Source organism: Cucumis melo, chromosome 5, assembly GCF_025177605.1.
Source record: "Cucumis melo cultivar AY chromosome 5, USDA_Cmelo_AY_1.0, whole genome shotgun sequence".
Taxonomy (NCBI): Eukaryota; Viridiplantae; Streptophyta; class Magnoliopsida; order Cucurbitales; family Cucurbitaceae; genus Cucumis; species Cucumis melo.
In genome coordinates this window covers 27,707,912-27,732,623 of record NC_066861.1, presented here as the reverse complement: position 1 = coordinate 27,732,623, position 24,712 = coordinate 27,707,912, and the positions used below count along the sequence as shown (strand labels likewise).

At 31.6% G+C, this 24,712-nt stretch overlaps 2 protein-coding genes across 9 annotated transcripts; both read right to left on the bottom strand.

Moving 5' to 3' along the window:
- Positions 1-356: 356 nt before the first annotated feature.
- Positions 357-14,994, bottom strand: LOC103495686 (coiled-coil domain-containing protein SCD2). Of its 8 annotated transcripts, none has more exons than XM_008457316.3 (19): positions 14,754-14,994; positions 14,236-14,562; positions 13,172-13,821; positions 12,324-12,399; positions 11,838-11,879; positions 11,445-11,507; positions 10,762-10,811; positions 10,645-10,672; positions 9,152-9,229; positions 8,956-9,066; positions 8,812-8,872; positions 8,027-8,134; positions 7,721-7,839; positions 6,263-6,323; positions 5,834-5,875; positions 5,352-5,392; positions 1,795-1,918; positions 1,034-1,163; positions 357-597 (listed from the first exon to the last, which is right to left on the bottom strand). In XM_008457316.3, the coding sequence occupies exons 2-18, from the start codon at positions 14,539-14,541 to the stop codon at positions 1,048-1,050; spliced, it is 2,076 nt and encodes a 691-aa protein (XP_008455538.2). In that variant the 5' UTR covers positions 14,542-14,562; positions 14,754-14,994; the 3' UTR covers positions 357-597; positions 1,034-1,047. The 8 variants fall into 8 exon arrangements, 5 of the variants coding, with proteins under 5 accessions (XP_008455538.2, XP_008455544.2, XP_050940735.1 ...); XM_008457322.3 differs by having other exon boundaries at positions 14,236-14,546; XM_051084777.1 differs by lacking the exons at positions 357-597; positions 1,034-1,163; positions 1,795-1,918 and adding exons at positions 3,321-4,783; positions 4,878-4,960.
- A 1,309-nt stretch (positions 14,995-16,303) lies between these two features.
- On the bottom strand, positions 16,304-18,935 carry LOC103495677 (acyl carrier protein 1, chloroplastic). Its single transcript, XM_008457307.3, has 4 exons — positions 18,779-18,935; positions 17,990-18,091; positions 17,778-17,900; positions 16,304-16,654 (listed from the first exon to the last, which is right to left on the bottom strand). The coding sequence occupies exons 1-4, from the start codon at positions 18,842-18,844 to the stop codon at positions 16,526-16,528; spliced, it is 420 nt and encodes a 139-aa protein (XP_008455529.1). The 5' UTR covers positions 18,845-18,935; the 3' UTR covers positions 16,304-16,525.
- Between the last annotated feature and the right edge of the window lie 5,777 nt (positions 18,936-24,712).

Here is a 24,712-nt window from a genome sequence, read left to right as displayed (position 1 = left end):
ACTAGTCAAAATCACTTGTAGATAAGAATAGATAAAAATACGGTGTTTGACAATACACTCTTAGATAATTTGTGGCACTTACCAATAAAAATATGCTACAGCAGCTTTATTATAATAATTTCTTCACAGAGATATAAGATCATGAATTGAGATGTTTTCTTTTACAACATGGTTCATAGGCCTCAGTGGTAACTTATACATTGGAGTGAAGTCTTTAATTAGAAATTAAACAATTACTCATACAGATTCTTTCAGTTTCAACAAGAAGTCTTTACTTTAGAACTTGAAAAATAATAATAATAACAATAGTGATTCAGATCTCTCAATTTCAAATTAATTCAAAACTGAAACTGTAGTGGAAAAGCAGACAACTTTGTAATTAATTAGGTAGTTTCATTATTACATTACATAGTTTTTAAGGTCAGTCAAGCAAAACCACATGTAAATTATAAGTTAAAAAAATGAAACAAATGAGGAATTAAAAGTTAATAAGTTTTGTTTTGAGATGATCCACAAAACACCAACGTTCCCATGACAAACCAGTCGAGAAAAATGGAGGATTTGAATGTAATGTTGAACTCTGAGCGTCTTCCCCATCTGCACAAGAACACAAATTTTTATTTTTTAGAAAAGGATTTAGTGTTTACAATACAAAATGAATCCAAAAATGTAACCCGACAATATCAATCTTCTTAGTCATGCTTAAAGCTTAAAAAACACTTTTACACCTGATTGAAGTAAAAAGTTATGTCTTCTACATATAAATTTGCAACAAGCTACTTTCTCAGCTCTAAATAACAGTTTAGTTCATTTACTTTACAATGTACAGTGTTTTAGCCCATATTGTGTTTGAAATATTATTAAATATTAAATTTTCTTGTCCATATAGATTGGAAACTCATTAAGTAGTGTTAAGTTGTTACAAATTTGAATGTGTAGGTATATTAGCTAAATTGTTACATGCTAAGGTTCAAAAACTTTTTTTTTCAAATATAAAAGCAAATTAAATTGTAAGCACAACGATAAATCCAACCTTATACAGTAAGTTCAGAAGTCGGATTGACGAGGTCTGCGGTTAGGGTTCACCTCCAACCCTCTTCGAGATCTTTCCCATAGCTGGTTTTCAATGCCTAGCTTCCTCAGCTCTATCAGCCCACGCTCAACTGTCCATATGATAAAAAGAAAATGAAAATAAAGAAAGAAACACAATCCCAAATGAGTGATCGTTGTAGTCAAATAATGGTGAAATTATTATTAAAAAGAAAGGGAAAAAATGGTGTTAATTTAAAGGAAATTCATTTGAAACGATAAACTATGAGGTGTTGATAAAAGTTATAGTGTTTTTTTTTTTTTTTTTTTTTTTTTTGAGAAAATTATTTTCGAAACTCAAATGAAAAAAATAAAGTTTGTAATCATTGATTTGATTTACCAATATTCCAAATGCCATTCAACTTAAATTACAAATAGCACATGATTAGAGACATGAAGAGAATCTTGATCCTGGTAAGACACAATAACATAAACAGGCTTCTTTTAGATTGGTCATACTCATAACTCAGAAGCGAAATATTTTGAGTAGCCTACCCAAGATCAGCACCATTCACCGAGTCTCTTTTGACAAACACACGGTTTTCTCTTATTCTTAATTTAGATCATCGTCTAAAGTTAGTGTCTATTAAGTGGTTCAAGTTAATTAAAAAACTAGGATAACAATTTCTCTTCCACGTAAAGATTGATATAGAGAACATTTTTAACTAGAAAATTAAGAATGCAGTGAGTGAAGAGAAAATGAACCATCAACGGCATCATGAGAAGTAGATTTGTTATTGTGGTTGATCCAGAACTCTAGACGTTCATCTGCTATGTCTGGTTCAAGTTCATCAAGTTTTGCTCTCTTCCAGAAATAGGTCAGCCAAGCCTACATCGCAAATAAATAAATGTTAAAAAAAAATCTCTTAAGTGATTTTCAAAAAACAAACCCAAGGAATAATACATTCAATTGATTTTCTAAGCTTTTAGGGTAAATTGCTAGCATATTCCAATTTTCGTGTTTAGTTATTTGTTTGTAACAAAAGAATGATTCTTAATAAAGCATAACTTTGTGGTTTTGTCTAGGAATTGAACTATTTTTGTGGATTTCTCGTTTTTATGCGCCTAAGCCTTATATTGTCTATATGAAGTTGTGTTCTCTTAGTAGTTGTAAGCTTGGAATTGACAATTTGGAAGTTGGTTTGATTTGTAGTTCGATCCTCGCACTTATTTGGGCTCATTGGACTTCTATCCTCATCTGCTCATTAGACTTTCGTCAGCTTTGGCTCTATAGTTTTGGTTTCCTTTATGGCGTTGGTTTGTTAGGTTTTAAGTGTTTGCTTTTTGGTGCTTCTTCCTCTTTGTATTTCAATACTATTTCTTCTCTTTTGTTTTCTTTCTTCTTTTTTTTTTTTTTTGCAATTTTTCTTTCTCTTGCAAGCTATTGTCTTTTTTAGGATTGGTCTCTTCTCGTTTTATCAATGGAAGTTATGTTGCCTTTTAAAACAATAATGGTCCAATTAATAATATCGATCTTTCTAAATAACTAGCACTAGAAAATCGTCTTAAAAATAGATTTCTATTAGTGAACGATTGATACACACTACACACTGCACAGCTTCTTCTTTAGTTAACAATTATCATAATCTTCCTAACTTATTTCTCACTTTCTAACATCTCTCTGACTGAAATCTCTCTCTAACTTTTCCCCCTTCATATGCCTCTTTTAACATTTTCCTCTTGCTTCAGCTTATATCTCTCTAACTTGTCTCTCCTCGATGTCTCTCCTCAATGTCTCTCCTCGATGTCTCTCCTCGATGTCTCTCCATAAGATAACTAGATCACTTTCCAACATCTCTCTCCCACTCTCTCTCCAACTCGTCTTTCATTCTTTCCGTTTCTCACCTCTCTAAGACATCTCCTTCTCCATCTAATTTTATATCCAATCCTTATAATGTAAAATGTAAAATTGTAATTCCATAACTGTTGTATACTAAATTCTTAAAAACCCATGGTAAACAAGTTTAGATTAAATTGTGCGAATTCTTACACATTTTTCTTATAATAACAGAAATCATAATGTCTATTAATCAATCATATTCTACCATAAAATAAAACTGTTGCTAAATTGTCAGTTGACCATCAATATTCACAAAATTAGGGAGTTCTTCACGATGTCAAACTCAATTTTCCATCAAAAGTTCAGAAAAGAAAGAAAGTCTAAGTATGACTTTGTGTTCGTAGTATCTCTCACATGTTGGAGAAATTGACACAAAAGAAAAGACACTCACTTGGAAGAAAGAAACTTTTACTAAAAAGATTTACAAATGGATACTTTTGGAGAGAGCACTCTTTTACTCTAAAAAACACTCATTCACTTTCACTCAAAGTTTCTCACCAACTCTCTTTCTTCCTTCCTCTTTTTACTTACTTTGCTTAGTTCACAAATGAAGGTTACACCTCCTATTTATAGGCATGAAATCCTTGGAGCCTAAGCCGAAAGATTTCTCTAGAATCCTAACTATTCTAGTCTCATCCTTATCTAGAGGAACTCTCTAGAATTTCTTAACCTAAATAAAATCTAGGATGTTTCTAGATTTTTTCTTTTAGATATTTATTTACATCTTTCAACATCATTATAGAGAAATCTGATTTGCACACCAATGACATACTATGGATATTTCAAGACTCTTCTAAAACTTTGCATGCTTGGATGCACTAGCCTTCTGGATCTTTGTTCCAACGTTTATGTTTAGCTCAGTGCGCCACTTGTTCTTCCATGACCTTTCTCCATTGGATATTTTGTGGTGCTTCTTCGTGCATTGTTACCTCTTCAAATTTTGTTAACATTGCATCTATATACCTAGAATTTGGTATCCTCTGTTTGGTTGATCTTTGTAAATGTGGTTTTTTATTATGTACTTCATTTTACCAAGGACTTTGTGTCCTTAATTGTTCTTCTTCGTCTTCTGTTGGATCCTATTGCACTCGACTTATCTCATCTTTGGATCCTCTTCAAAAGACCTCTCATCCTTCGGTGTCTTTTCTGATTCAAGTGCCTTTCATGATAATGCTTCATCAACTATAACATTTTTTGATGTATGACGTTGTTCAGGAGATCAATTGGGTGTCTTTGCTTATCCATAGGCATCTTTTGTTAACATGATATAAATGGAATCCATTTCTCACCCTTCCTGACTTCCAAATCTTGGTAGACCTAGACACCATCAAGTCCAAACACGACAAATTTGCTTACTGATCTCAATTGAGATATTGGCACCAAATGCTTCTGCATTTTAGGCACATATAACGCATGCTTTCTATTTCCACTTTTTTGGAATTGGAACGAGGCATTATGAGAATTTTGCCAACGTGGGCTATTGGCAGAGTTGTTTGCAGTTACAATAACTCGGCTTCCTTTATACTCTGCTGTGTTTTACAACTTCTTCTATCCCCTGTCATATGGTTAGAGTATCTTGTATCATTTTCTTTGAGAGAAGTGAGGTGAACGTGTCCCATGCTTTCTTTGGTGCCTCCATAATACTAATGTACTCCAACATTTCTTCATCAACTATAGTTTTAATTGTAAACATGGCCTCACCTGCCTTGATATTCCATTTCTTTAAAGCAGCAGAATCCTTGAGTGGATTAACTTCAGTGCGTCCTACAACATCCCACAAGTCTTGGCCTTGGAGATATGACTTCATGCATGTGGACTATGTTTTGTAGTTCCGAATGTTAAACTTCTTGATTCCTGCAACAACTTGAAGGTAGCATCATCGTCATGTAATGATGAATGCACTCCACAATTAGCTATGTCCCAAACAATAAGCTTTGCAGTCACAGACCGTACTCGTTCTTCAAGAGCTCCAATACCACACCAAGATTGCACTCGATCTTTAAGAAGCTCCGACACCGCACTCTGGTACCACTTGTTGAAGAAATTGACACAAAAGAAAGAAACACTCACTTGGAAGAAAGAAACTTTAATTAAGACAATTTATAAAGGATGGACACTTTTGGAGAGGGAACTCTTTTACACTCAAATCACTCACTCACTCCCACCCAAAGTTCCACACTAATTCTCTTTCTTTCTTCCTTGCTTTACTTACTTTGCTTGGTTCACAAACGAGGATCACACCTCCTATTTATAGGCATGAAATCCTTGAAGCCCAAGCCAAAAGATTTCTCTAGATCACACCCTCCTACTATCCTACCATTTTAGCCCCTAGGTAATGTAAAAAATAAGAAATCTGACAGATGCAACATGTTAAAGAGAAATTTCACATACACGCACGTGAAAAATAGAGTTCATTATATACCTGCTTAAACGAGACATCCTCTGCCTCCTCTGGGCTTAATTCTGTAAGTGCATTTGATTAAACACAATTTGTATAAGTTTCACAAAGACATGAAGAGTTATTTGCATCGGTAAGATATCCAAATTGTGTTAAAAGATAAGGACAGTATGCCTAATTCCATAACGTTTGAGTGTCAAGGAAACTTGTAGGATATTAAATTCTTGGTAGGTAGCTATCATAAATTAAATACGTGACTTTTTAGCCTAAAATCTAGTGTGATGATATTGATATATAGAAGAAGCAAATTTATTTGCTTCTTTTAATATATATATTTTTCATTTTCCAAATCTAAATGTAAATCATAAGTTCCTACCAAGTAAATGAGTTGTTTTGTACTCAAGTTAAACTACAAGTCATTCTCATTTCTTAAATAAAAACCAAATATAATTTAGACCAGAAAAAAGGTAGAAAAGAAAAGGGCAAAGTGTTTTCAGTTAACATACCAAATGCTTCAAATTGTCCTTCTATAGGCAGCTTTGCTTCATCTACCCAATAACAAGAAAGTGCAAACACTGTTAGACTGCACATATTATCATAAGTCTATGACATCAAGAATTAATGAAAAATTGAACAATTATATAGCCTAATATACATATCAAAGTAAAAGTATCAGTGAAGAGAAATACTCCTAGCAAGTATCAATAAAGATCAAGCATGCATTAAATAAGTTATTATGTATCTAGAACTTGGGCACAAATATCCAGAACTAAATGTTATTGGAAGTTAAATATCAAGTTTCATGTAACCCAAAAGGCAGTTCTAAGTCCAGTGGAGTGGGTACACTTTTATTGTCTTCTCAATATCTATCTCATGCTAAAATTGACAACCGATACATTGAATAGTGGTTTTTTCATATGATTTCCCAATCCCACCTGGTTTTAACAAATTTGCACGTCGATCGCGAGCCATTGCAAGAGCCACTGCGTCCTCTACCTTCAAAATAATTTCATTAGAAACTTATGATCACAGGAGTTAAAAAATAAATAATGACAAGCCAGCTACCACAAATAGAAGTGAGTCAAGTTACGGAGTTCTCATAATCAACCATAACAATAAAAAACTACGTTTGCTATAAGAATTTCAAATACTCAAGATGACAAAAAAAAACATCTTTATGGGAATATTAAAATCATTCCAGTTTATAAACCTTGAGAGTGCAAAGATGCATTCTTGAAGATAGAAAAACAAGACCAGACATGATATAATCATATAGCTGATCATTTTACAAATATGGATTGGTAGTGAAAGAACGTTAATAGCATACATAGACAATAGGAAACTCTATTTCCTGCACAGATACTCTTGTGCTGTGATAAACTTTCCCGGTACAAATATGCTAACAGAGAGAGTTGCATCTAACCTTTAATGTTTTCCTCAAAACATCATTTTTTCTACATTACATGAAAAACGCAGAATTACAGGAAAGTTATGAGCAAAGTGACGCCGTTTTCAAAAAACAAGAATACAAATGTCAGAGATGTGCTGATTTACATTTTCAGGATACAAATAAGAGTATATTAATATGTTCCATTGCTTTTGTGTGTGAAATAACGCATGAATTTCCAATCAATTTTCAATTTATGAAAATTTAGGCATATGAAAAGCGTATTATATTTTGTCCCCTTCACACACAAAAATATAGACAAAATGTGAGAAAAGGGACATTTCACTTTTTAAAACTGTTTAAAAACTGTAATACAAATGACGGGGCGTCACTTTCAGTAAACAGATTTGTATATTAATATGTTTAATTGCTTCCATTTGTAAAGAGTTAAAGATACATGAATTTCATGCAATATTCACTTGGGTGAAAAATCAAACTTTAGAAAAGGCATATATTTTATTCATTGCAAAAAAATGGAGCAAAGTAGGTCCTGCTAGAACTCAAAACAGAGCCCATCTGTTGCTGCCCAAAGCATCCAAGTTAATTCCTATCTCCTTTTTCAAATTTTCATTGCTGGTATGAGTAGGACGGAGTAACTGACGTAGAAGTTATATTAACCTCCCTCTCTCTCTTGCTGGTTTATTTCATGGGTATTAATGAGCAGGTTCTTTGTTTCATTTTCGTCAGCTCTCTCTTTTGCTTAGCTTCCGCAGGACATATTGTGGTGCTTTCTTGTCAACTCATTTTTACTACATTAGCTTAGATGTGTAGAATTTATTTCTTTATTTCAATAGGACCAGTTCCTAGAGTCCAACGAATAGAGAAGACTCTTTATCCTGAAAATCTATGTTTTGTTGTACAAATCTAGAATATTATGACATTAAATAAAAATAAAAAAAAGAAATAAAAGTTTCAAGAATTTCAAATGTATAAGTAAAGCTGGAACCTTCAATGTGGCCAGCTCCCGCAAACCTCTCTCCACTAATAGCATGCTTTCGACGTTTGTCTCACTGGAAAATTCATTCAAGTCTCGCTGATTTTCTCTTCCCTCCAAATCATCGCTTGCTAATAAAGATTAAAAAAAGTGTAACCGCATCAATGAACAGGATCAATATAAAGGTTAAAAGATTCACTCAAATCAGTCAGCAGCTGGACAGAAAGAACAACCTCCTCCCCCCCACCACCCCCCACCAAACATGGGAAAAAGAAGAGGGAGATCTTTAACATTTTCATCCCTTTACAACGGCTTTACCTGTCACCTCTTTAGCTTTCTTTCCTGCTTCCAAAACAACTTCAACAGGACTTGAAGTAAACGATGACCAGTATTCAGATCTTGCTCCAGCTACCTCAGCATGAATACCTGGTTGATCCCTAGGTTAGTCCAGAGATGGTTGAACCTTCTATACGCCATATGAAAGAAGATATTCATTATTCAACAGAAAACTGAGAAACAGTCCAAAAGAACAGTTAGCTGATAGTTCTAATTGATCTAGGATTGGGAACTGCTGTGTCTGCAAAATGAACAGACAGTTTTGACATACATGCACATTGATTACAGAACCAAAACTCTAACATACCCAAGGGCCTATTCATTTCTATTGAACAGAAGCTTCTTATTCCAACTGGGAACAATGGAAGTCCTATGAATATCCATCCCACGATGCCCCTAACGTCTGGATTTATTGATATCATCATGCAAATCAAGTCATAGCAGATTTTTAAGCAATGTACCTATTTGAGGAATATTTTAAACAAGATCTTGGAAAAGGCTTCTAAATTTCATTTCCTGCCTGATAGTTAATCATCTAACGTAAAAAAATATGAGTACCAAGATATGGAAATGGCCCCATAGTTATCTTTTCAACTTGCATCTTTATTTCAAAGCAAAGAGCAATCCATGCTGCTAATCTCACTCTTGGGACCAGATTATTTCTTGCAATAGAAAATACGGGATCTGTGTATAGATATTGTAATTTCTGGAAATTTTGAAACAACATAAGGATATCACCATGCAAGTTCCACAGAAAAAAAGGTCACCGTAACGGACGCATAAGCTCCAGTATCGAGCAAGCCAACACCTTTTCAAAACAACCTCTTCCTAGTGTGAAAGAAGCATGTCAGACAAGTATATCTAAGATGGACCAAAAAGGAAGTAACTACACCGAAACTTTAACTACAGACCATTTCTTCTTTGGTCAGTATCATTCTATGGGTCATAATCCTAAGTGACTGCAACTCTGCCTCAGCTTCGTCCAAGTGCTCCAAAGCAGATGTTGCCTCATCCCTTGCAGTCTGAGTCAAAGTACTCACGAGTCAAATTCAATAGAAGATTCATATTAGTGGTACTAGTTGTGTACGTTTTTCAACTTCTGCATACCTCTGCTTCAGTTTTAAGTGCAGCAATATGATGAGTACCTCTGCTCCCGTGAGATTGTGATGCAACTCTCAAAGCAGCCTGCAAGGGTCGGATGGAAAGTGTTGAATGACATTTCCTTTGTTTAATATAAATAGACAAACCACAAAAACAGAAGTATATATTATTTTTTAGTGGCAGACTCTGTAAATAACAAGTTTGATCACAGAACTTTTGAAGTTGTGTCTATTTATATAATTTAATAAGTTGCAAAAGTCTCGAGATTGTGTTTTTTGGTTCTAGTACTTCAAAAAAGTTTCTAATTCATCTTGAAACTTTCAATATTGAGTTTAATAAATTTCGGTTGTTAAGGATTACATGATGATCTAATTTCAAATAAGTTTATACATACAATGGTGTACAATCATTGAATTAACGGAATTAACACATTCACAAATTAAACGCGTCCTTGAAACTTATAGACTGAAAAGTGAAAAAGCCTTTTTGAAATTATTTCTGCAGTACAAGAATTAAATAGACAAAAAAAACCAAACTTATAATTTAACCTAACAAGTTAGTTCAATCATGATTATAAAACTAGAATAATAAGGAAATTTAATTCAAGCACATGTTATACATAATTACAAGTATCTTATTTTTCTGCCATGAAAATCAGGATTTTTCTTCTAAACTCTTCGATCTTAGTATTAGACAGTTACTGCAACTTTGTAGCGGTTTGTCCTTAGCTTTTGTTCCAAATTCCAACCAGTTCTTCAAAAGCAGTACATTTGGCTTTTAGACGACGGGAAGGCTCTGAAACACAACAGGAGGGCAGATGGAGAAGTTTCTTCATTGAAACACTTGATTAATACACGAACTGTGGAAGGAAGGACACCCATTACCATCTCATAGTTGATGGTTTGATCCTTTGAATGAATTTCCTTTAATTTAAATTATCAAATAGTTTTAGGAATCGTTAGAATTAGTGGGTTTGGTCCATAGGAAAATTATGGAAACTTACCCTAAATCTTTTTCCTTTTTTTATCTCATTGTGTATTTTATTTATTCTCGCTCATCGTACTTATGGTAATTTATCAGAAAATAACAATAACGAAAATATCGTGGTTTTTCTCCCAGTACTCGGGTTTTTACGTAAATCGGTGTTTCATTCTTTTATTGCTTACAATAGGAATAGGCAGCAATGGCAGCAAAAAAAAGCATCCAGATTGTCAATTATAATTGATCTTTGATCTATCATGGTTCCCTGGGTCTAAGTTACGTACTTATAGGACATCCTAGTTTGAATGTGTAGAATGGGTATGGGGATGCACTTAGATGGATTTAGGAAACTTCAGCAGTGACCTCCCAGGGATCCACTCTATTCACTTAAAAAAATGTAGGAAAAGTCACCTGATAGTTTGTCTCCGTTTTCATGGAAGCAGCTGAATATTTACCCATATATTGAAATTATGCATAAAAAATCATTGAATAAATTTTCCGGTTGTAGTAAAACAAACCTCTCTCTGCTGCAAAGCTGCCTCCTTCCTAGAAGCAAAACAATAATGAATTGTTAGATCATAAGAGAACTGATGTGGCATGCAAGTTGCAAGAGAAAATAGAAGTCAGGAGCTAGCCTGCTCAAAAGACGGGCTTCTAGCGTCACACCTTCTCCAAGCATAGCAACCTAAATATCACATTTGAATACTTCAAAATGTGTACATTGAATGGGATTTGTATTTATTTGACAATATCAAGATGTTCCCATCACTGAAACGTATAGATTTAATTTTCTGTACTGGTGCACAAGCAGCTATGCTGCAACTATGAAGTGCAACAAAAAATTGACTATAGCACACTAAAGAAGAAATCTGGTTAGCTTCATCAAAAAGATTCCTAATCCAAAAAAAATTATTTCTGGGTCTTGCCTGAAAGAAACTCGTTAAAAACATTTAAATATAACACTTGTTTGTTCCATAAACCATAAAAAGATCCTAGTTAATAGTAGAGAACATACATCATATGAAATGAAAGTATAATTCCAATGACTTGACTACCAATACTATGCATGCTAACCAAGACAACCAAAAGAAGATAATGGAAAGAGGCAACTATTAACACAGGGTGGCATGAATTATTCTGTAGGTTGCCCAATGGCATCACAAATGATCAAGAGAATTAGACGGGAGTAACAGGAAGATATGTTAAAGAGCGTTCCTGACAAAATGCGACTAAAAGGGTAATTTTCCCATAGTTTGAAAAAAGTCTAAAATAATACTTCTAAATAGTGGAAGATTATAATCCAATTAATTGCTTTTACCTGACTCTCAAGCTGCCGGGCTCTAGCTTCTGCTTCCTCACATCTTTCTTCTGCAAGTCGAAGCTGGGGAGGCACATATTAGATGTATGCCAAAATGATATAAATGAAAAGCCTATCACTTTTACATCAATGTTACCCAGTTATCTGGAGTTACTATTGAGCTTGAATTTGATTAGTCAGACTGTGAACTTATGTAACTTAGAAGGGGTATGGGCATTGAAATAGTTTCCATATGATAAACGAATGAACTCTTAATTTATAGCCTTTTTTCCAAAAGAAGAATGTTCCATTACAGGTATAAATTGTTCTTGTTGAATTGAGGACACAAATAGATCTATAAAAACCGGTCAATAGCTCTCCTACAAGAAAAGCCAGAAAAGTTGTCGGCATCACCTTTTCAAGTAAACTCTCATTTTCCTCCTGTACCATATCAAGCTGCACCAATATCATAACCACCATTAGCAAATCTTGAAAGAGCCAAATGCATCAAACTATAAGTTCAGTCAAAGAAGTTGGAACAAGGCACTTTAACTTGATCTTTATTTATAATGAAATAAAAGTTCACCAGAAGAAGACATAAAGTTTTAATTCCTTTCTAGAAAAAGGCTAGACCAGTAGACATCAAATGGACAAAAGCATTTCACGAGAAAACAAGTCTATTATTTGGAATCTACCAGCCAGCTAACTGGGTCAGCAGGGGAAACATATGAACTTGGACAGGTAAGGACATTATTTCTAACTGAACGTAGCAAAATCAAAAGAAATAAAATAAAAGGAAGAATAAGATGGCATCAGCGTCATTGATAGTCCATTGATTTGTTGATCTTTTATGAATTTAATGAGATCAACCTCAGGTTTCTAAATACTGTAAAGGCATACCTCATCCTGTAGATCAGAACTGGAAGGCTGGTTGCTAGTGTCTCTGAAGTTCATGCTTCCCATATCCAAAGATAGTCTGTTCAAGGGAGAAACCCAATCATAGAATAGACATTTGAGCAGCAAATATTAGTGGCAAGAGATTAAATCACCAATTGACCCAAAAACTTAAAGTGATAGTTTCTTATTAATATAATTACGTCAATACTTTAACACTCTCCTATACTCGTGGGCTTAAAAATTTGTAAAAGACCTAACAAGTGGAAATCAATATTAACCGGAGAGGAAATGGCATTATAGGGTTTGAACGCAGAACCTAGTACTATATTAAACGACCTATTGACCCAAAGCTTAAGTTGATAAGATATGGTCATTTTAATTATCTCGACATTTTCACGCAAGATATAACAAATTTTACTTCACATTACCTGCAGAGACCAAAATTAAGTCTACGAAAATTTAACACGCTACTAAGTAGTGAAAATCAAATACCTCTGATATAGCAAGATGCATTGCTTTTACTCCCAAATAAGATTTCTTATTTTAAAAAAAAATAACATTTACTAAGCGATGAAATCCTAAACAATCATAACAAAACAACATTTTATGGTAACAAAATAACCCACAGTGCCTGGAGTAAACAACCATCATAAAGCTTTCTTAATAGAAACACTATCAACATAAAATGTTTGCATTATCAAGTCCTCACAAGATGATCACATGTTTTAATCGGTGATCTAACAATAAGTTGTGGGTGGATAGCTATCCATAGGAATGGTACTTCACTGTTTGATTCTAAGACAGTAGCAAGGCATATTGGTGATAATGACATAAGAAATAAGTTCCAATACCTCTTATCTCTTTTGGTGTCTAACTGACCCTCTGTTGGAGTTACTGGAAAGCTTGGTCTGATTGATATCTTAGAATCAAACTGACCCTCTTTTGGTGTCACGGGCAAGGCTGGTCTAAGTGACGTTTTGATATCAAATTGACCCTCTTTTGGAGTTACAGACAAGGTTGGTCTATGTGATGTTCTAGTATCAACTTGACCCTCTTTTGGAGTTACCGGCAAGGCTGGTCTAAGTGATGTTCTAGTATCAACTTGACCCTCTTTTGGAGTTACCGGCAAGGCTGGTCTAAGTGATGTTCTCGTATCAGATTGACCCTCTTTGGGAGTTACTGGCAATGTTGGTTTAAGTGATATGGATACAGAAGAAGGTACCAATGGAACTGTCTTGACTCCCAAATTTGGACGACTAATTGATGTTGAACGAGTAGATGGAGTTTGTTCTATGGAGTTGCCCAGCTGGGATGAGCGACCAGTGGTTGAAGTGCGAGTAATGGGCGGCTGTTCAACATTATTATCAGAATGAGCTGGCCGAAATCCTAGCGTTGAACGACCTGACAATGATTGCTCTGTAGGGTTAACAGTTTGAGATGCTCGACCGCTTGATCCCACATGTCCTGGAGTAGGTTGTTCTTGAATAGTTCTAACTGATTGCTATATTTCAAATTTAAGCATGTATTAGTCTTTCAAGTAAAACATGAAATAACATTTATTAATAGTCTGACACAGATGGCTAAAATGACCATATAGAATAGGACAAATGGGCAACTGTCATAAAAGAAAAACACGGGCAAATTGCACAATCTAAGAGCTCAAGAAGATGTACAGATTATGAGTTGACCTTTAGAACTATAATATTAGCGAGTAATGGAGTTCATGAATAATAAAAATACTACAAAAACAAAATTAGATCATTTTCAGATGAGAAACAATCCCACTTAATCAAATCAAAGAGTTCATTGGATTTATGAGTTGAAATTTAGAACTCAGTTGTTTACATGCTCAAATTTTGAAAACCAAATGTCATGCAAACCTGAAAAAATATTTAGTAATTAACACCGACATTACCATAGGAGACCGGGCTCTGACTGATCTTCCACTTGCTAGACCAATGCTCCCTGTGCCACTCGCTAAACTGTAATCAAAAGAAAGATCATCTTCGTCATCCTCATCATCAGCTGAACTTGCCATCACTTTAGCAAGCCTTTGTGCTGCAGCTTTCGTTGCATTGTTCTGTCCCCTCCTGGAATTTGCCAAGCCAGTTGAACCTGATCGGTTATGGTGGGGAAACGGGGGCACCAATGGCGACGCTGGACCCAGTGGGGTGCCGGCATTACTTTTCTCCCGAGTATATACCGGTCTCATCCGATCCATAGCTCCTGTTATCCACACAATCTAAGTATCCAACGAGATTAGGGACAAGACTTGCAGAAGCGTAATGAAAAATAGACATATACGTCACTGATATTGAAACCAAATTCGAAAACAATTCAATACGGATGAAAATCAAAATGAAAAAATAGAAATGGAAGTAGGACATAACAAATTTCAGAGAATTCGAACAATGATCGCGCGAGTTTCCAAACCTTCTTAATCTTTGAGCTGAGGATTGGAGAATCAAATCTACCGATTCAATCGACTTGCGAAGGATTCATGGGAGAAAAACAAAAGATTCCTCCGAATTAAACCTCGATGATTGTGAGAATGGATTTCGTGAAAGAGATCGAAGCAAGTACGGAAATGGAAAGAGTCCAATGCGAACACGGAGGAGATTAAGAAGACGAGAGAATTAATGAAAGAAAGTGCAATGCGAATGTGTTTGTTCTTTTGGACGTGCCGCGGTTTTTGGTTGTGAACGGTTAGTTCGTTAATGTTTCTCAATTTTCATTTCCGTCCCTACATTTATTTTATTTTTCAGTTTCCTCCCCACCAAGATCTTTCACTTTGTCATTTACCTAAAAACTTGAAGGTTTTTTTTTTTTTTTTTTTGATTTAAAAGAAGAATGATAAAAAGAAAATTACTTACCCTTTGAAAAAGAAAATCACTAAAAACAAAAACAATTTGATTTTGCATAAACTTGAAATTCATCTAAAAAGTTTATGCTTTGAAATTATTATATAAGGACATTTTTAAAAATAATAAAATAAATTAAAATATTTATAACAAAATTTTGGATTCTATCAATGTTTATTATTTTTGTCAAATTTATTATTTTTAACCATTCTTCGATAGTCTCAATAAATTAATAATTAATATTTATTTTGACATTATCTTTTCAATAAATCTTTCCATAATAGGCGTTGGCGTAGAAAAACTCACATTTGTTGGTCATCTCTCGAAAACCTTTTATGGTATACATATGGTTTTGATCATTATCCATTTCATTAATTTTAAACTTAGATTAAAATATATTTTCTTTAAAATTTTATTTTAAATAAAATATATAAGTAAGCTCCTCTAACTAGAATTAATAAATTATTTATACAAAATAAAAAACAACTAATACAAGTATCATAATTACCGATCTAAAACTTTACATCATTCACACTAGCACAGTTTTTGGCTATTCATTGAGATATAGTTTTTTCATTCCTATTTGGTCACGAATCTCTTGTAATATCTAACGATTAGAGGATTTAGAAAAAAGAAATGCAAACTCAATCATAATATTTTGGATTGTTGTCCAACATTTTAACTTTTATTCAATTAAGTCGATCCAGCCAGCCGAAAATTAAGAATAACTATTTCAACAAATTGTCAAAATGAGTGCTCATGATTCAAAGCAAAAAGCAAAAATATTGCAAATGTAAACATAATATTATAAACTTGATAACTTGTTTAAAAGACTAAATTATAATTGAGTATATGATTCTTTGTATAGTGTAAGTTAGTTTAATGGTAAAATTGTGTCAAGAGGTTTTACATCCACCCATATATGTATATGTATTCGAAGGGGATGGCGATTAGGGTTCTATTTCAATCGTTAATCCTACAAACAAGGATCAACAACATTTTCCTTTTTTTTTTTTTTTCCAAAGCTCGAACATAATAAAGTCGATGATTCCGAACGTCAACCTTCTTATGAATAATATATATATATATTCTTCACCCATTGAATCTAGAAAGGAGAAAAACTAGGAAATAAAAAGTCTCATATCATTATTTTAAGACCTAATACACTGATTAGCGGATTAGAGAGAGAATGAAAGAAAGATCGAAGACTACAGACTGTTTCAAATCAAGATGACATGGACACTCGATTAAAAGAAACTAACAGAAGGGCAAAATGGTAAAAGGGAGACTTGTGTTTGGCTCACCCTCTCCCCTCTTGAAGGAAGGCAGTGGGATGAAATATTTTTAAGCACCTTTTTTTAGGATGAGATCCTCGATCAGATCTGCAGCCTCTTGAACGGTTGTGATGCTTTGTGCGCTCTCCTCTTCCACGCTTATCCCAAACTCTTCCTCAAGTCCCATCACAATCTCAACCTGTTCTCACATACACACACATATATATGATTATTTGTGTTATTGTAGGTCAAATTTAGGGCCTGTTTGGTAACGTTCTTTGGTAACGTTCTTGTTTCCTGTTTCTTGTTTCTGTTTCCATTTTTTAAGAAACAGAAATGTTTGATAACGTTTCTTGTTTCTCGTTCTCAAAAAAAGTAAAAACGTTTCTCATTTTATAAAGAATCAATTGCTTTTATTGGTATCCTTTTTCTCAATTTATTTCTATTTGTTTCCTTTCCTTTTTCTCAATTATTTTTTTTTCCTTTCATTTTTCTCAATTATTTTTATTGGCTTTTTTCTTTTTCTCAATTATTTTTATTGGTTTCCTTTTCATTTTTCTCAATTATTTTTTATTTCTTTTATTTTCCTTTTTCTCAATTGGTTCATTTTTCTTTTTTCAATTATGTTGTCCAAAAACTTGTATATATATATATAACCCCCACTAAAGTTAATAATTTTGACCATTTTTCCTCCTTCTACTAATAGACGACCCTAGATTGAAATATAGGTAGATAAGTGGATATATTTGAAAATTGGAAGGGAATTAAGGTCAGGATTATTAAGGATTAAAGATGTCTTAGATTTCTTTATAAATACACACATTCATCGTTGAAAAAGAAATCTCTATCTATAAATATGAATGTGGTAGTTTTACAAGTAAAGGGAACTAGTAAATGACAAAAATCAAACTACCACATGGGCAACTTTTAATTTGATTTGGATGTAGCAGAGTTGCTCCCAAGTTTTTTCCTATGGTTAAGGGCATGCAAAGGGAACTTTTTTTTTTTCTTTTTAATCATGAGTTGGACATCTTCCATCTTTGTGCAATCACTACTCACCCCTCATGTAAAAAAATATATTAAAATATTCTGGAAAAGAAAAGGCGAAATTTGTAACATAGCAAAAAAATAAAATAAAATATTCTATAAAAATAAATAAATAAAAAAAGGAAGAAGAAGAAGAAGAAACAAAATTTAGTTAGGTCCCTCAAAAGGTTGGGCTTTGGTGTGTGTTTTATGGGGATGTTCTTGTATAAAAAAATAATAATAGAAAGGCATGCAAAGGATAAATTTGATGAAACATGCGCAGTACAGTACTTTACCGTGTCAAGAGAATCAGCTCCAAGCGTTGAAAATTTGGACTCGCCATTAACAGTGGAATCATCTGGCAATGCCAATTGCTTTTTCACTATTCTGCTAACCTTTTCAACTGTCTCTGGCTTGGCCTGTTTCATAGCTCACACAATTAAACGTCAAAATGCAACATTAGTAATTGGTGTTTTCTTTAAGAACATGCAGCAGAAAAAGAACTTACAGCACATGAAATTCGAAGCGACTGTAATCTTCTAGAAGAGAAATTGTTTCTCCCTTGGTAAGAAAACGAAACCATCCTTGAACCTGAAAGCTTGGATGTTCCCTGCTTACCAAGAAATTCAACGATTCACCAAAATGATCAACAGAGAACATATATGATCTAGTCTCTCACAAACTCAAAAAGAACAATAAACGACAAATGATAATTAACACACACACATTCAGTAGAGCCATGCAGAGAATTTTTCAGGACATCGAGTTGACTGATCATCATAACTAAAACGGTAAACCATTACATACGTAAGGATTATTCAAGATCGCTCGTAAATTATTATGGCCTGTTGGCCCTTTTTTGGTCCTGTTACTTCCTAGGAAAGCAAGTAATTCAAAACCTATTTCTCTTCTACCCCTCCGGCCCCAAATAGCCGTGAAAATTCGGGAAGAAATTCAAATAAGTATATGAAACAACACGAGAATTCGAGTAAAACAACGCAATTAAGAGATATGTAACATTCTGAAATCAAAGAAGTGATACAAATTCCATCATCCATACGCTTCATAGCCATGCAATACAACCACAACACCGAGTCAAGCCAATGCTCCAAACTTCGTAATTCACGACAATGAAAGAGAAATCGACGCTAAAATCGAGATCAAAATGGTTGAAATTAAGAACAGTTCCGATGCAATTGATTATACGGAAAAAGGAAAAAAAACAACGTAATCGTACAACAGATCCACTAAATGCATGCAATGAAGAAAAAGAAAAAGGGAATTGAAAATTATTTACAGCGATTTGGCGGCAATGAGGAGGTGCAGTTCGCAGAGAGAGTGATGAAGCTGTGATCGAAGCCATGGACAAAGGGAGAGAGAGTTTGGAGTAGGGAAAACGAAAAGTGCAAAATGGGACGGAGAAAGCAAAGCGAGCAAGTTCGTGGCAGTTGCAAGAGCTTAAATAGGTAGTGTTTGATTGCGGGGTTCTTTTTTTAAATTAATTAAATATCTTTTTGGAAGGAACAATATGGACAAAGTACGGGGACCGGGAACGGAGGATCCAAAGAAGCTTTCCTATGGGCCTTTTTCAGTGGGCCGGAAAAGCTTTTGGGTTAATTTAGAAATGATCAATGGGTTTGGATAATTTTTAAAATAATTACAAGTATAGAGCAATATTTTAAAAAAATTGTAAATATAGCAAACTCTATCGCTGATAGACTTCTATTATTGACAGACTCTTATAGTTACTACACTGATAGACTTCTATCGTTGATAGACTCTTATGATTACTACATTTGCAACTATCCCAAATAAATAAATAGATCGTATTGAAAATATTGATTTATCCTTATACAAAGTCTACTCCTTTATAGATTTTATTATATTTATAATTTTTTTTAAAATATTGTTATATACTTAATTATTTATTTTTAAAATTACCACCAATTATAATTACTCGATACATGGAATTTTCACAAATAAATAGAAAAAATTAAACTATTTATAAAATATTAAAAAAAAAAATCTTAAATAAGTTATAGAGAATTTAATGATTTTATTGAGCTTTTATTTTTGCTATGTTTGAAAATATATAGGTGAAACTAAAACATTTGAATTGAGATTTTTCTTCTTTTTTTAAGAAAATGTATTGGATTTGGAGGCTAAATTGGAGAAGTCATATAACTTATCAGCAAGTAGTCATAAAGTTCTATGAAGCTCTTTTAATGCTCCAATTCTTGATCATTGACAAATATTTTGTTATCATTGAATCTTGATTCATTGTTGCATTTGGATGAAAAGTTGTTTTTAATGCACGAATAGTTACAAATTTTCACCGTGTGTTGGAAGCTTAGCTTGTAAGTAGTTTATTTAATGTTGGAGTTTCTAATCATTGCCAAGTATTTTCTTACCGTTAAACCTGACTTGAGCTTCAATCAAATTTGTTGAGCTTCGTAAAACTTCACTTTTAAATATGAGGGTGGCTTAGTTACAATGATCAAACTAGTTTAAATTACAATTTTAATATTATGATATTTCTTTAAATTATATGGTTAAGTGATAGAAAATTACACGACTTCAATTATTTCAATCTTAACATTTAACCTTATCTTATTTTCTTAGAATTTTTTTGTAAGCATGACACACACTTTAGTTATCTACTTTTTTTAATATTTTCAAAATTTGTTTAAAAAATTAAAACAAGTTGAAAATTTGGAATAAAAATTTATAACTCATGAAAACAGTTGGAAGACATCGAGAAAAAAAATAGACTTAATTTTATAAATCAAATAGTTATCAAGTGAAACCTTAAAATCACGTCTCAAACTTTCAATGAATAGATATTTAACTCTTGGCTTTTTTTAAAATTCAATTTTATGTCTAAACTTTAGAAATTGTATCGATTTAAACCGTGGATTAATAGTTGTGTCATTTAAACCATTGAACTTTGTGATAAATTATCGATTTGCACTCCAGTACACTTATTTTCATAAATCTTTACGTGAAACTTATAATTATACAAAGTAAATCCATAAAATTCCATAAATTAAACAGGTTTGAGAATTATTTATCCATTTATTCTAATGGTTCATCGTCGTAATGAAATGTCTAAAACAAATTATTCCTAAAAACTTTAGAATTCAACTGGATCAATCGTAGGTTTAATGCAAATTAGCCTAACAAAATCTATGAGAGAGTGTAACTCGATAATACACCGATAAAAGTTTAGGAATCGAAATTGATATTTTAAAAAAAATAATCAATTAAAGTTGATTGACTTTTTTCTCTCCTAAATTGTACAATATCTACCTCATTAATTAATAGACATTTTGGATTAACATCTAATTTATTTTATTTGTTTGTTTTTATTTTGGGATGATAAATACCAAATAGTGTGAGGCCAAAAGAGTGGGAATTAAGGAAGATTGAGAAAATGGTGGGAAGGAAAAATAAAAAAAAAAATTTTTTTGCCAAATTATCCACTAATTATCTAAAAATAAATGGCCATTATTAAATTAAATAAAGTGGCTTTTATTAGTCTCTCACCCACTTTTTTCTACCTCTCTACTCTCTAGAGTTTCCCTTTCTTTCAAGTTTCCTTAAATTCTCAACCAACTCTTTGGTTTGTTTCATTTTCACCCACTTGTTTACTAACAATAACCCATCATTTTATCTCATTAATTCAAAATGTTTCAACTTAAAACACTTAATATTTTCTAGTGTTTTTTTCCTCCCTATTTTGTAATGTGTTTTTAGTTACTATATATACATATATTTGTTTTTTGTGACGTATTGACATTAGTTTTGTAACATTAAGAATCCCAATTACGATAAGATATGTAGGTAAATTATTTACTTTAAAATGTTTGAAATTTGTTGGCTTTATTGGTTTGTATTCATAGTTCATGAAAATTATAATTTCTATTTTTTTTCAATATCATAATTTAATATAGTTTATTTTATAGATTTGATATTTGAATTTTCATCATCGGATGATTTATTCATTACATTTATTTTATAAAAATATATAGACTTGAATAGAAATATACAAATAATATGATGAGCAAAACATAATAAATACTAAATTATATAGAAATGAAAATTCAAAATATACATACATACATACATATATATATATATATATATATATACACGTCAATATTTTTTATCTGGTATTTATTGAGTTTTTGTCTTTTTATTAAATTAGGATAATCATAATTTATGGCAATTTTAGAAATAATAATTTAGTATGCATCAAAAATCTATAGTGCTGATAGACCCATACTTGCAACATGTCTATTATGAATATTTACAAATTTTTTAAAATGTTGTTAAATTTTTAATTAATTATTAAATTATGTTTTATTTTAGTGGTCCAAATAATTTTTTTTTAATTTTATTAAAAGGAAGTTATAAAAATTTAATGAATTATAATACAAAAATATGGCTTAGATTTAAAAAGTATTTCAAAAGCTGGAAAGCAAACTAAATAACAATAATTATTTTGGAAAAAAAGGCAAAAATAAATACCAGAAATATGGTAGTTACTTCATATTCATATCTTAGTACTTTTTAATGATTACTTTCTTTTTATTTTTAAAATAAAGCTCGCTTACATAACTACTATTTTTCTTTCTTTTTTTCCTATATTGATTTTTTAAAAAATATGTTATTTAATGTAAGATGTAGAGAACAAAATCCAGTTAATATGAAGGGAAAAAAATAAATAAAAACTTCTACTAGTTAGAAAAATGAAAAATATATATTTATATACATACGTTTGTATATGTTAGCGTAAACATCACGTCACATGGATCTATCTTTATGAATTTCATGAAGTCTTTTCTACTGATTTGGAAGCTGAAATCATGACAATTTGTGTACTCGTTGAATATGAGATGAATTATATTTGTATGTAAAATTATAGAATCTCAAATTAGAGGTAGTAAATCGTGTGATGTGAACGATATTAACGGTCAACATTAATTGTTGTTATTTTACTCTGTGCTTTTTTTGTTTAATGTAAGAGAACATAATTTATGAGCACATTCTTCGATAGAAAAGAGAATTGTATGAGTTCATAAACGAACCCAAATTTAAATTATTTTGATTTAATAATAAAATTTAGTAAATATTAGTATGATTTTAAAATAAAAAATTGAAGTAATTATGATATTATTACACTAAAGCAACCAATAGTTTACAAAAAAGAAAAATAATAAAAAAGTGAGTCTTCAATGATATCATAAGGTTGAATGGGACCAAATATTTCATGATGACAATCACAAAGTTCCAATTTTTTTTAGAAAAAATATATCATTTTTTTTTCTCCCTTAGATTGCATCCTCTCATGAGCCAAAAGGTAATTCAATCAGATCTGAATTGATGAAATAGTCCTATGCTTGATTTCAAACCTTTTTGCCCTATTCCTTTTGTTCCCCTTTTCATAATTAAAACCACACCCTTTTCAATATTTCTTTTTTCCTTCAACTTTCCAACATTATAATTTCAACCAAAATTCAACTTTCTAACTTTATTTATTTATTTATATATATATTTGTTAAATTTTTTAAGAGAGTTTGTTATAGTAGTTAATTATTAAGATAATATGTTAATTATAGTATGAGTTGTCTTTGACATTTACTTACATAATATACATATAAACCATTTAAACAATTTGAATTGGGTTAAGTAGAAGTGAATATGAGTAATATGTTGATCATGTTAATTTTTCTTTTTCTTTTATTTTTTTAGTACAATAAGGGGGAGTTTCCCATTTTCTCGCCCTCGACATTTCTACGATAGAAACTTCATTTTGCTAGTTTTTATCGAAACGGATCGAATACGACTTTTAGATAAATGGTAACGAAAGTAAAATTTATGTATCGGTGTTTCAAAATGATAACTAAAAAGAAATTGGGCTCACTAGTTTGTGTGATGCTCACTGTTATAACCACAATTTTTTTAAAAAATAAATATTCACTTTATTGTTTGGGGTTATTGTATATTAATTTTGAATATAGTCTTTAAGTAAGATTTGAAAATGAATCAAAAGTGTGATGGAAAAAAGATAGTAAAACTTAATCAATTATATATTTTTTAATTTAATTAATAGACATTTTTAGTAAAATTCTTAGTTAAAAAAATAAGATTTGATATTTAGAAATTAAATTGAAATCAAACTTAAAACTCTGATACTAACAATATAACATTTTAGAACTTAATAATCAAATAAAAAATAGGTCAAAAAAAAGTTCTCACATTCTTAGATAGTCTTCTTCTGCTTCATTAAATTCCATTTAATTTTGTAAATAACAAAATTAAATAAGATTTTTTAAGAATAATAATAAAACAAATTATTTACACATCGATTAGCAAACAAAAAATCTAAATTTCACGATGAAATATAAATATTTTATCAACTTTGTCATTTTTTACGATTCTCTCATTAAAAATACCCACTCCACAAACTTTTATAATAATAATAATAATAATAATAATAATAATAATAATAAAACAATGATAAAGCATGCTCATGCACATGTTTTAAAATAGATTATTCATTTTTCAAAAGTAGATGCAACTTTTATATATATATATATATATATATATATATATATATATATTGATATATTCCACTTTTGTGGTCAATAAACATTACAAGTTATCCATTTTTTTTAATTTGAATCTTTTTAAGGAAAACCTTTTCCCATGGAAAATGATTGAGAGTAAGAAAAGTTGGTCAGAATTCCTTTGTGTAATTCAAAAGGAGAGTTACTTTGTTGTATATCATAAATTTTTAAAATGAAATGGAAGAGAGAGAGAGACTTTGATTTATTCTCAATTTCAACAAATTTGAGAAAAAAAAAAAAAGCAATTGTTTTAATTTGAATAGAAGTCATAAAAAATTTTAAAATTGTTGTTGGAATAAATAATTTTTTTTTTATGGTATTGTATTAGGTGGAGTGAAAAAATCAAACTTTTGATATTTAATAACATAAAACACTGTGTCAATTGAGCCAAATTATCCTTAATTATAATAGTAATAAGGTAGATGGTGTCACCGACAGATTTAGTATAAGTCCAAAGGATTCGAACCCCCCTCAACTTTATTGTCTTTATATAATATATATATAAATAAAACTACTTAATAATTAATATTTATCATTAACTTATTGGTTACTCTAACTGTCAGCCCCCGTCAATACATTTTCTAAATCTGCCACTGTCA

Coding starts and splice junctions, on each gene's coding strand:
- LOC103495686 (XM_008457316.3), bottom strand. CDS start 14,541: ATGGATCGGATGAGACCGGTATATACTCGGGAGAAAAGTAATGCCGGC. Junction 9,067..9,151: donor CACTTAAAACTGAAGCAGAG/GTATGCAGAAGT, acceptor ACTTTGACTCAG/ACTGCAAGGGATGAGGCAAC. Junction 8,135..8,811: donor GAGCTTATGCGTCCGTTACG/GTGACCTTTTTT, acceptor GGGATCAACCAG/GTATTCATGCTGAGGTAGCT.
- LOC103495677 (XM_008457307.3), bottom strand. CDS start 18,844: ATGGCTTCGATCACAGCTTCATCACTCTCTCTGCGAACTGCACCTCCT. Junction 18,092..18,778: donor CTCATTGCCGCCAAATCGCT/GTAAATAATTTT, acceptor CTTGGTAAGCAG/GGAACATCCAAGCTTTCAGG. Junction 16,655..17,777: donor GAGCTGATTCTCTTGACACG/GTAAAGTACTGT, acceptor ATGTGAGAACAG/GTTGAGATTGTGATGGGACT.